We start from the raw sequence: 13,515 nt of genomic DNA on the forward strand, positions 1-13,515 counted from the left end.
AGGGATTCTATTCTACTGGGAATTTGTTTCTAAATTGTGGTCTTGTTGAAGCGCTCCCGCTTAACAATGACCCTCATACATCATCCACAAGAAGCCCTCTTCTTTTCTGAACGTGATAACAAGTTAACCTCGACCTTCGTAACTTCTGATTCGCTGGTGGCGGGTAGGAAAATTATAGCGAAAATAAAAGGAGAGCAAACTCGGAGCGACAAAAAAATCTATTACGTACCACACCCGCTCTCTCACCGGGGCCACAGACAAAATTAGGCCTGATGATAATTCCATGCTGCGGAGGACACTAAAAGCAGCAGCACACAACTTCGGTTGGTGGCGCAGTATGGAGGCCGACACATCCATCATCGCACACCATCCATTTGATGTCGATTGGGGCCCACTTTCTGCCGTTCGACGAAGAAGAAACAATGTTGATTAGATTACGGAAACTCGCCTGCCCGCCAGTAGTTGATTCTAATTCGCGGCGAGAAGTTAACGTTGGCGGAGCAGACATTTTAGAAAAAAGGGATGCTGGCGGCATTCGCGTTGCTAGCGGTCAATGTTACTCGCATGGTCATGGGAGATGGGACGTGCTTCTATTGACGTCGACACTAATCAATGGGGCTCGCAGATCCGGATTCTGGAGATTAAAATATTTCTATCAAGTACATGCAGCCGATCCAGACACGTACGTCCTGACATATTAGACGAATAAGTCCACGATTGTAATAAAAGTGAATCCAGAGCTGGTTAAGAGACATGGCTTTTTCAAACAGCAACCTGTCCTCAAACACTCAGAAATGTTCGATATGATTCCCTCACAAAATTATGGAACAGGCCATCAAGTTAGAGATCTAAATTATAAACATTCAACAACATTCTTTCTGACACGCTTCCAGTCACACGTTGCGGTTTACGTTCGGACCGCGTGGGTGGTGGTTAGTGACCAGACGTTTGTCTCGGGGCTGGCTTACATGGCGATATCCGGTGGATGAAGATACCGAAGCACATGTGCTCGATCTGTTCCGCGTCCAGGCGTACCCGCTGCATGGCCGGTGGATTGTTGCCAGGAATTCCAGCTGCGATTGAATCAGAGAAACGGTTCGTACAACCAGTTGAGTTGGGTGGGTTTATTTCTTCAGAGTGGACCAGCAGAAATGGCGCCCGCTATGTGCTTCGTTGGGGGGTTGGTCGAAATTTGAACGCGTAAGGAGTTTTATCCTCTAATATTGGAACACAAGAGAAACTGCTCGCTGGTGGAACGTTTGGTGTAAGAAACATTTACGAATACATTCGACAAACTAGTACAAAAGATACTTAACACATGACGGTTAATTTTTAACGGAATACATGTCATACACTAAGAGCAGAAATATTCTAATAAAAATCAAATATCTGATTTACATACAAAAACCGCACAGCAAATTATTTAACAACACAATTGCAGAGTTAATATAAAACTAATTAAATATGTGACAGTCAGGAATGAATACTACTTATTATAAAATAGATCATAATGTGGAAGACCCTAAATAAATCCTACACCCCCTGAACTCCCTTGGACGTGGAAAGTAAGCGGTCTACAATTTGCGGGATAAGTGCGAATGAAAATTGTCCACAAGCGCCCGCTTTGAAATATGAATTTCCCCCATGAATTTAATCACGCTCGTGCTTCGAGGGGTCCGAGAAGGCCCGTTATCGATCCTGTGATGATTTCGCCCCGTCACCAACGAACGGACGCGACAGAAATGCTGCCCGTTTCCACACTCAACTTCTCCCAAATGATAATAGTTATGTAACGAACGCAGAAGAACCGTGCTGCACACGAACGATATGCTACACTTCCTCCGTGTCCCACGGGAGGTTGCGAGGGCCGGCGGATGATGGCGCGAAAAATGATCGCGCAAGTTTTCGGTGGCCCATCGTTGAATTTATCGCACGTTTTCGCCATTACCGATACTTTCGCCCGGTCACCAACCAAGGCGAAATGTGGAGGATTCGCATAAAAAAGGGGGCGGGAATGGGCGCGAGCCCGGCGTGAAGTGGTCGCACTTGTATATACTCGTGCTGTTTGATTCATGACTCTTATCCAGCTTTCGGCCCACCAACGATCCATCCGTCCCGTACAAAAGGAAAAGCAAATATCAATGATAATAAAGGAGCGAGGGCGCGCTAAGGAGCTACCCACGCCGATCTGACGCGTTGAGGCGCAGTCTTTCGGTAGGACGCAAATCGATAATTTGGCCTTGAAAAAAGAAAAGGCACACACACACAGCACCCCGAAGTACGTCGGTAGCGTGTACTTCAGGTTCTGCGCTTTCTTTTTCTGGTAGCCAAAAATGTGGATTCTTGTTTCCAACAACGACGACAGCATTATCTATGTTTTACGCTTCCTTCCATTTCATCCCGCCGTAGTAAATTCGCCCAAAGTTCATCTTTTAAACATTAGTAGACGCGGCGTGCTCGTACCAGCGTCGACATTGCGTGGCGAACCGCTCGAGGCGTTGGCAAGTGGGTAGAAGTTCGGGAATATTCCTTCCACCCAAAGCATGCCACGACCACGGGGATGTGGGCGCCATCGAAAACGCGTTCGACGGAGACAACTGTTATAAATAATTCAAATCCCCTTGGCGCTCCAACGCGAAATCCAAGGATCGGATCCATTGGAGTTGTGTGACGTTTCGCAGGACTCGAAGAAAATCTCAACGCCTTCCTATCGGGAGGAGGGCAAGGGTAAGGAGGTACCCGGCAGGGCCCGGGGATAAGTGGCATAAGTTAAGTAATCTGCTTTACACATCTACACCAACGCGGGGGACCACGACGGTGGAACCCTTGAAAGTTGTGCCAACGTACATTATATTTGACTAATAATAGCATTACGATCGTGGTGGGAACTGATAAGAATTAAGGGCGAAGAGTGGATTGTAAAAATCATGCTCCTTGCCTACACTTCCATCTTTTCTACACACTATCCGCATTTGTTATGATAAAATGTTTAACACCAAAAATAGATTTGGAACCAAAACAAAATCTTTCTGAATGATGGATGATTTCAAATTCCATGACAAGATTTTTCCTTTCCATGTACGATCAGAATTTTAGAATATATAGTCCAAATTATAACCATTGAAAGCAAAAGGAACACCCGAAATTTTAGTACGCAGAGGTATCCACAATTTATACAATTATTTACATCGAAATAACTTACCTATGAATATTATTTCCACCATATCAAAGGCATAAACCATTTTAGTAATATTTAAAAACCACTACACTTGTGTTGTTTGCAACAATCAACAGGTCAAACCGATCCAGAAGTCGGCAAAATTACTTCGCGTGTCTTTGATTGAGATGTACGGGTTAAGCACCAACAGGATATAACATATTCACCCAAAGCAATTCAAATTCACGCGAATGTTGCGATTACCGATGAAACCGTTCAATGTTAATCTTGTGAAAAAAGTTCCAATCTTCTTCGCCTGTTTTGACAACTAAAACTAAACTCAAAAAAGAGTGTATCACTCGATTAATGGTGGCGCCAATGTATGTGCATCCTCCAATCAATGAGAGGTAGATGGTGACCTGCAAAACTAGGACAGCATTGCCAATGCATTCGTCCAACAACAGCTGTTCCTGAGTCGTCCTGGGTGGGGTCAAACATTTATGGCCCTGCTGCAGTGAGGGTCAGAGCAGTACCAGGGAGCAACAGCATCGCCAGCAGTCACAGTCTTATCCTTCCCTGGTGTGTCGGTGTTCGGTCGATCCGCTCTCTCATCCGCAGGACCGACTACTCTGTGTTGGCTGAGGTGAGTACGAGGTTTGGTTTGACGAGGGTGAGGTTGGGTTGTGGTGTTGTTGGTTCGGGTTGTGTTCGTAGTTTGGTGTTATTCCGTGCTCCTTGTACATGAAGAGACATGCGCTCGTGGCGTTATACCCTGCATACCTGGAGCGACCTTTGCAGAAGCTACGCTTCGGGAAACCCCCAATGAGAGAGGAAACCCTAATATTCGTGACTTCAGTATAAAGCAAGCGCGGTTTCCACACAGTTCCACCCAGAAAGGTGGCAGCATCAGGAGTTGGGAATTAGGTTGAAAATGTTGCTGACAACTCGACGTGGAATCGGTGGCTTGGAGCCGGTGTCAAAAACAAACTGACCTCTCTATTCTCTCCCTTTCTTTCCACTTCAGCTGTCATTTTCTTCATAGAGAAAGTCCTCCGGTACTTTCTTTTTTCCTAGTGTGCAACCGTAGTATCGAGCAGGTCGAATGCTTCAAGAGAATACGGAAGCAACATACATTATCGTGGATTTTAGTGTGTGTTTGATTTGGTGGAGATTAGTGGTTGTGTATGTTGGGTGGATTTGGGTGGAGCATGCAACCATAAGCAATAAAAAACCCTACTTTTGGCTGTTTCCGGGTTTTCGGGAATTATCAATTCAATTAAAATGGTAATGCGAACTCAGTCGACATTAAACACTTCCAAAATCTATTTTAAGACTCTCGCATCAATTAACCGGTTTCCGATGCTACCCTTGAAAGGCGAGAGAAGATCAAAACAAAACCTAAAAAAAAAACGCACACAAACGGGGAAAATCATCACGCGGCCTGCAACAGAGTCTCACGCCTGCACGTTAATTATAGCTCTCCGGCGGCTTTGGAAATGAATCATGGTGCTTGCAGGCAAATGCCATACGCGCACACGAAATCGCGACACGTCCACGTCCGCCTCGCGCGACATTGTACGATGGTCGAATGAAATCAAAGAGGCGATTTTACAGGGTTTCCCTTTCGTGCTGACGTCGAGAAATCAATACAGCTCCTCAGGGTGGCTGGGGGGTTCGAAGGGGTTGCCGTTTAAAACTCCCACCAGTCACAGTCCGCGGGCGATGTTAGTGATCCTCGGGTGAAACCGGCAATCAATTATCGAAGGTGAAGTAAAGGAAACACGGTAATACAAACGACACGCGAAAGTGACGTGTGCGCCGAGCCATATAATCTATCACATGTGTGAGGTGCAGGCTAAGGGCAGCGGAAAGGCACCTGACGATTTACTGACATTGAAAAGTGCGATCGAATCGAGCTTGATTCGATTTAAATTATACCCGTCAATAAGCTAGACTACTTTTGTTTTCTAGAATTTAAAATAACAACTAATGGCAGATACGTTTTCAAGTTAAATATGTTCATAAATCTTTAAACATTAAATTAAACAATGTTTCAGGTGCACATCAGCGAATGAAAGTGTGTTAGTGAAATAAAAGATCCCTTGCTGAAAGCGGCCCTCCAAAGACATCCATAATAAGCCGCCAACGTTTGATCGATGTTTCATCCGCTTCCGAATCGGCTGCTCCCAAGCGACATGGGAATCATCTCATCTCGGACGGCGTTAGTGTGAAGACTTCGCAACAACACATCCAAACAGCGTACGTGTCAAAGGTAGTGGCACGCACCAGCGCACCCTGAGGGCGCCGCAAGGAAGAAATTGAATTTGAGAGCCACTCACAACGACTTGTCGCCGTCATCTACATCTTGCTTTTGTCATCTCCTGCATATGGAAGAGATGGCAGAATAAAGCATTTCACTTTCCGCGGCTTGGCGGATCGAAATCATGACATTCTCGAGGACGAGTGATTTTGCCGAACGATTGTTATCGACGAGTTGGAAGATGGATGCGCGGGCGATAAGGTTGACTTTGCTCTTTCATGTGAGTTTTTCGGGGAATCATATTGCGAAGCGAGCTACAAAAAGGTGCTTGTAGTGTGAAGCTGTCGCTGGACGAGCTAAAGGCGCTTAAGGAGAAAGAAAGAGTCCTTATATCCACATGCTTTGCTAGGCTAAGGCAATCAACATTGGATTCCGGATATGGTAGACGGTTTTCTTGTATTGCATATCCCAAGCAGGATTAGATCGACATTTTTGTTTAGTTAGAAGCGACAATACAAGTTTCGATGTTTGTTGAATAGAGATTTGCAAGGAGAATAAATCTGAATGCAATATTGAGCATATAAACCATTAACTAACACTGAAGATTCTGAGCTCCCTGAGAGGCTCAATAACTTTTTAAAATTATAAATCTTAAATTGCCTCATATCGTTTGTTTCTCATACTTAATTAAGGTAAAGGTGAAATCAACATCAAACAATGGACTCCGTATCTGTGTACAGTAAAAGGCATCAATATTTTCGATGTACACCCTTAGGAAACCTGCAGTATTCCGATTCAAATTAATGAATCTGAATAAAACTTTGCTTCAATTTTGAACTTCATGGATCTTTGAATGAAAGATTCATGTTGGGACAAAATCAATGTTCAAGCGACAACAATTTTGTGGGCAGATCCTCTTTTTTGTCGGTCATTAAACGCCTTTCGAAGAATCATTAATCTGAATCTCCCCAAAAGATTCATAAGGCACAACACTAACTTACTGACTCATGCAAAAGTAAGTCATATAAACCTGGACTTTTTTCTTATTTTGAACACATAAACTCATCACATCACAATCCATTAAACATTGTGAGAAGTACCATTGGAGGGTAACTACCATTTAGAGGTCCTAATGCATGCGATGGACAGTCGTTGATGTGTTACTTGGTACGTGACGACAGTCAACATAAAATCTAGAGCAAACGACGAGCATCACACCACGTACACACACAAACACACGCAAAATACTCTGACAAGTATGGAAAGAGATCATGCAAGGTAGCAACATCTGAAACTTTCAACATCACAATATCACGAAAGGCGAAGGAAGTTCACGAACGGTAAGAAACTTTCATCCTTTGACTGAGCAACGGGTGGTCTGGTGTCATGCAAACGTCAACATTTAGTAATCACACGAAGGTCCTCGCCATCCATTCGTGGCCATTGTTCCCGAGGTCATGTAGGGCGTTCCACCAAAGTGGCGCGTGTTTGCGAGCAGTTTGTCTTTAACTCCTTCCCGAGAGAAGCCCGAGTTTTGTTGGACTGTGGAAGAACCTTTCTAACTCTCTCTTAGTCACCTTTTCAAGATGGTCCAAATTTTGACTAACGCCAAGCACATTGCGACCGTTTCCACGGCCCTAAGGAGAGAGTGACAACCCCGGTGTTACTAACTTTCCTCAATCGTTGACCCAAAGTGTTCCGGTATCGGATCACCCGACGAATCGGAGCTGAGCGTTTTGGAGGATGTCTTTTTCTCGCTCGCAACTTCAACACCAGCAGCCGGCGGTGGTACCGCTGGAACCCGCCGTACCGGGGGTCGCTGTCGTGCGGCGGGCGGCAAGTCCTTGTTGATGCCCACGCCGATACCTTGGCCACCGGCCGCCATCAGCTGTTTGAAGACGATTGCCGACAGGGATGCCTTTCTGGTTTTGAGGCTAACTTTTTTGGAGCCGGATCTAGTACCCGATTTCGACTTCGATTTCCCCGTGGCTTCTGGCGCCGACACAGATCGGGGGGGCTCGAGGGTGCTGTCGGATTCCGTTTGGTTCTTCTTGTCGGCAGATATCTCTTCGGCCGATATTTGTTTAAACCATGGCTTCAGCTTAAGCCTTTTCTTTCGGATCAGCTCTATCTGGGAAAGTTGCGCTTCTTTTTGCTTCTGGTGTTGTTGTTGATGTTGCCCTTGATTTTGGTCCTTTTGCAGGGATTTGCTATCTTCCAGAGTTGGACCTGGAGGTACCTCTGCTAGCTGTGCTTTCTGCTGTTGCTCTTGCTGTGGACTCTCCTGCTCCTTTGGTTCCTCCTGCAGCTGCTGGGTGTTACTATTAGCCAGAAGCTGTTCTTGTGATACTTCCGTTAAGTGTGGACTTTGCTGCTCCTGCTGCTGCTTGCTGTCACTATTAGCCAGAAGCTGTTCTTGTGGTACTTCCGTTAGCTGTGGACTTTGCTGCTCCTGTTGCGGCAGGTTGGAGCTATCAGCTGGAGGCTGATGCTGTGATTCTTCCGTTAGCTGCGGACTTTCCTGCTCCTGCTGGTGTTGCTGCTGCTCACACTCCACCACCTCATTGCAAGTCCCATTCGACATTGGCGTGTGGTCATTTGACAGCAAAATCGCAGGCACCGTCACTTCACATAAATCTTCCTGCGCCGCAGTTGTGTTGCTAGAGGCGACCATTGCTGCCACCGCCGTCGTTGTGCTAGCCGTCGTGGGTGTTGTGATGGCGGAAGACATAAAATATGCACATTCCCACTCGAACAACATCGCGGCGGCCTCAAGTGCAACCTCTTTTCTCCTCTCCACAAATAGAAACACTGTGTAATTTTTCTCACTTAATGAACACTATCTCTGTCTTGTCTGCTGGAGGAACCTATATCGGCGATCCTCTATACTCCTATAATGATTGCCTTATACGTAGCCTGATGTGAGCAACCGGGACTCGTTGTCACTGCGTCAGTGGCGATTTATTTTTGATACAAAACAACTTCGGCACCAACGAGAGCTACGTAACAGAATCGATCAAACGGCCACACTTCCACTTCCCGGTTCAACGTATATTTATCACACTGAGCACAATCTTTAATTCATTAGCGATTTGCGCCGACCTGAAGACTATCAAAATAGTTCCAAACAAAGATCTGAATACAAATCAACTTTCGCGAAATAAGTTCTTTGTTCTAAAAATATCGCTTATTTTGGTTCATATCCACCGTTTTTAAAGAAAACATTCTCCGTTGACTCTGAATGATAAACACCACGCACACTTTTTGAACCCCAAGAAACAGATTATGAATCTTCAGAAAGAAAGCAGTAAATTATTCCACACACTGATCCGACATCCGGCACTTTAACGATCTTTCGAAAATTATCCAAACAAACACTGGACAACGAAGTCTGGTACATGCGCTTGGTCACTCGAGTAGCTCGGGATGCTGGTAATCCATAAAAATGAAGGCTCAGATATAGCACGCATCTTTCGGATAGTTTTCCTTTTGATGCTTCCTGGTAGCGCGAAGCGGCGTATTGGTAGGTCAAACTAAGGTTTATATAAGCAAAACCAAATACTCGTGGTACGTTTGAAATAAGACTGGCAGTTCACAAATGTTTCATGATGATTGGCCACACAAACTTGTTACACACCTTCGCTACTTCTTAGACACAGGAATATCTAGAGGCGCAATATTAGATTATTGCATTGGAACTCGGTATACTAACACAACTCATCTCTAATTCTTGGAAATTCAAGTCTCTAGTTCACCTTTTTTACACTGTTTGTGTTATTATCTTTGCAAGATCATAAGCTTCAATCGAATGCGATCGAGGGAACGATCAGACCGCACCAATAACCAACGGAACACTGGCCAAAAAAACTGCCGAGAAGTGCAGCCAAGAAATGGGTCCACATGTCCACCAACGACGGTTGCACATTCGGGAGTTCGGGGTTCAGAGAACGGTTTCCGCGAGAGCTTCAAGCAAGTTCTATATGTGGACTTAACAAGGAAGAGACCGCTTATACTACAGGCAGCGAGCAACAAAAGTCATTGTGTAGCGTTTCGGTTATCTTTTTACCTCCCAGCCAGCGACCATTTTTCGCATAATACCACCTTCACCCGTTTCAGACTTCTGGCCTATTTTCGTGGCGACCTTGTTCGTGATATTGGCGTGCAAAAAAAAAGGGTTGCCATCGCCGACCGCAGAATAAACCTGCTCGAAGGGATGGATGACGCGGACGGGCCAGTGTTGGATGCGCTAAATAGCGCACAAACACACCGACTGCATCACCGGGGTGCAGCGTACGTATGTGTGCATCCGATGGTTCATCATCGATTGGTTCGCTAATTTGCACATGGGAGGGCCACGTCTTTTTTTCTCTTCACGCGATTGCAGAACCCCCACCCCCACGCCCCTCCTCCCCTGAAGCGGGCCCGACAACAATGACGTCTGGTGCATCGGTCATCGTCAGATTAGCGGAATGCACCACCTCCCCTCCCAATGCAACGACGATGCAGAACGACGACGACCAACAAACGCGGATGATCGATATCGACATTTAAAAAAAAAACAACAACCAAAAGCCACCCCAACCAGGGGGTGCTGGTGGTGGTGGTGGTGGTGGTTTGCACACAACGAAACAGCGGCTGCGTTTGCTTATCTATGAATCGGTTTTCAAATCCACTTCGTCTCTCTTGTGTTTTTTTTTTTTTTGTAATCTGTCGTCGAACTGACGTCTTCTTCGAAATGAAGGAGGGAGTGTGTTGTGATAGGATCTGGTTGGATGGGAGATTATTTATAGAGTAAAAGTGGTGCCACCCAACACCCCTCCCGCCACGAGTAAGCAGCTTTTGTTTTGCGATGTGAGGAAAGTTTTCAAAACCACGAGCTATGCTGCGGTTTACCGACAACAACTATTTGTGGCGGAACAAAACAAGCGAACGCCATCTTCTGATATATATATAAAACGCCATCTTGCTTTGATGCATAACGAGTTCGCAGGGTAAAGCAGTTATACATTTGGCTTGGATGATAACAATCTAGCATCCACCTGGATGGTTCATATTTAAATACATAAAACAATAATCTAATAAAAATCCTCCAACAAAGCTACACGTGTAACAAAACTCATTACCGATGGTGCGTAAAACAAAATGATACCACTTTTCGCAAATACACCAACAGCCGAAAACAATCAAGTCAAATCGTTCAAGAACCATCGCCAGTGGAACAATTCCGCTTCATAATCATTTTACAGCTTCTGTGCAAGCCATAACCCAAAATTAACAGCTTCCCACGATGCCACTCAAGTGTAAGAAGCAACACTCGATCCCCAATACAAGGTACGTACACTCGTGGGCAATCAGTTAGCTGATGGTTGGTTCCCGCCAAGGTGCTTTATCCAAACAATTCGAGAAAACTCGAATCACTTCTTAAGGGTTTCCATTTCGTCGAGGTAACAACACCAGGAACATGCGTTGCGAACGAAAAACGGGGGAAGATTTCGATACTCAGAGATTGTGTAAAGGCCGTGGTGATGGTTGATTAATAATTCGGAGGAGCCATTCGGCGTCTGCCACTTCTTTCAAGTTCACGTGATAGCAATAAAGATGAATGAAGAAAGTGAAAACCAAATATCCAGACGGCAGATAATAAACAGTGAGAAGGAGAGCAATAGAACTGGAGGAGCAATAACCAAATGTTAAACATTGTTCACTAACAATATAATTTAAAATAACATAAGAAAGCCACTTAGAATACGGTAACGCAATCAAAGCCAAATAATTAAATGTACTCTCAAACGTTACTTCGTACACTAATTATTTCAAGAAAAGTGTCACGGAACCGATCCGGGCTCAGTCCTCCGGGCATGTTCATGTTCAGAAAAGCGTTACGGGAGACAACTTGCAAGGGATCTGTCAAGCTCCCGTTGCCAAAGAGAGCGTCGCAATTCTGCGGATAAATGGCGATACCTCGGTGTGACGACAACGCTTCATCCAACAGGTGGAAAACGATGTCGCTAGCGCCAGAGGATGGGGAAGAAAGAAGCCCAACCCTAATAGATTGCACTGAACAGGTTTCGAAGAAGCACCGGGAAGCACCTGGTGTTCTATTGCCTAGCAGCTCTACACGCTGCTCAAGACGCCGACCATATGGTAGCGACAAGACAAGATTGAAATGGTTTCTTCGTTATCGCACGACGCAGCATAAAACTCGACGAAACAAGCACGAAGCATCGGAGGCATGCGGGAAGAACGGTGGTCGTATATTGAGATGATGTAAATGCCCCACATTTGCATCGGCTTGGGAGAGGCAATCGATGAACGTTTCCCAACGGCCATAAAAAAATCATTAGCGAATTGTTTCGTTCTTTGTAAGCCAGCCCACATCTGCATGCACATCATGATGCACGCAACCTTGAACCGGTTGGCTAAAAATAGGGTGCGTTGTTTCGTCTTCCTCGAGTGCAACAGAACAGCGACGACGGCCAGTGCAATTTTCGACGCGCCCATGACGTGCACTCAATCGCGGGTCGAGACGAAGCGATGAGGCGAAGGAGAGCTGGGGCGAGCAACCATGTGATTTCGAGCGCGATCCGACCCGAACTGCAGTTCTTTGCACTCTGACATAACACGGACGGTGGATGTCCGTCTTCCAACCGGATGCAGTTCCGAAAAGGGCTTGGCAAGGAAAAGGAAGAACATTTCTTTTTGTGAACACATTCTGGCACCGATCGCACGACAGATCACGACATTATTGCATCGGAAGGGATTACGTTTGTTGTTAACCTTTTCCCTATTCCATCCTAACAATACTGTAGAATACTCGCAACCCAGTTGAGTGATTTGTAGATGACGTAAGATGCGCAGCTTTTCTCTCAAATGAGTGCCGCCTCGTAACGGCAAAAGAACACAAACAAGAACTCCCCCGTTTCGGTATGTTCTGTACGCGCAAGACAGCAATTACGAGAGGGGGCACATTAGAACACGCGAGTGACACGATAAGGTTTGTCGTCCGGGCGAAACCACCCCAGTCGCTAACTAGGGGGTGAAAATGAAGTATCGACCCGGTAGTTTGAGCAACGACTACACTTTGTTCTCATTTAGTAGTGATAGTTTACCTTTTACCTTTTAGTTTACCCTTTTACCTAATAGAAATTTGAATATTACTGTTTGAAATGTGAATGTTGGCAATAGATAAACCGTTGCAACCATCGACAACTGTTTATTTTACGTTTTCCCTTGTTTGTTTTTATAATTGTGGATTTGTTGGTTAACTTTAGAGAATGTTGTATTCGCATTAAATGTCAGATATTTTCTTAAGAACAAAACCCAGTCTGTAGGAATGTTTGAAACAACTGTTCATACGAGGAACAAATATGGCCAGACGGGAAATGGAATATCGTTGCGAGAAAGAAGAAAGTTTCTTTCGCCTGAAAGTTGCGTTCGTGCTTCGGCGCCATAAGAAAAGGCTTGGTTGTCAAGGTGCGAGAGAATGTTGATGGAAAACATGCTAAACACTGGGTAATAATTCGTCGCACGGTGACACATCCGAGGCACGGCTGCACGACACGATAGACCTAGACCACTCCAACGAGGTTGATAATAGTAGGTTGTAATTTAATTTCCTCTGTTTTTACAAGCTGATGCTAGGTGAATTAAAACATTAAATTTGCAAATGAGTTTCAATAATTTTCTGATTCAGGTTATTAAACTCTGCGCAGGTTTCTGTTAGAATTACCACAAACAGGTTTAAGATCGTAGAGTACAGATAATGTAATTAAGTACAGAGCAGGTAACTTACATGATACAAGTAATTTAATGTTTCATTAGCAGCTGTTTTCAGTTGAAAAAATCATTTTCAACACACGCTCTTTCGGGTGAACGAATTAACTATTCACATGTCGAAACATTCATCGATGTACGTACATGAGTGAAACATTTATCCAAATTGAACCAACGACGGCAATTTACACCTCCGCTTGCGGGGATTCCATTGACTGCAATTCCCGTCAGTCAACAAACTCAGATCGATCGGATGCATTTGCTTCTTATCGCTTCCCATACACCTGACTGCACCGAAGGTATGCGAGCAGGTTGTTTTACACGC

General features: G+C 45.0%; 1 protein-coding gene across 1 annotated transcript; it reads right to left on the reverse strand.

Moving 5' to 3' along the window:
- Positions 1–7,083: 7,083 nt before the first annotated feature.
- LOC131261867 (submandibular gland secretory Glx-rich protein CB-like) lies at positions 7,084–8,178 on the reverse strand. Its single transcript, XM_058263718.1, has one exon. The coding sequence runs from the start codon at positions 8,176–8,178 to the stop codon at positions 7,084–7,086; it is 1,095 nt and encodes a 364-aa protein (XP_058119701.1).
- Between the last annotated feature and the right edge of the window lie 5,337 nt (positions 8,179–13,515).

Source organism: Anopheles coustani, chromosome 3 (genome assembly GCF_943734705.1).
Source record: "Anopheles coustani chromosome 3, idAnoCousDA_361_x.2, whole genome shotgun sequence".
Taxonomy (NCBI): domain Eukaryota; kingdom Metazoa; phylum Arthropoda; class Insecta; order Diptera; family Culicidae; genus Anopheles; species Anopheles coustani.

What these genes read in the sequence shown, in the direction of transcription:
- LOC131261867 (XM_058263718.1), bottom strand. Translation starts at nt 8,178, where the DNA reads ATGTTGTTCGAGTGGGAATGTGCATATTTTATGTCTTCCGCCATCACA.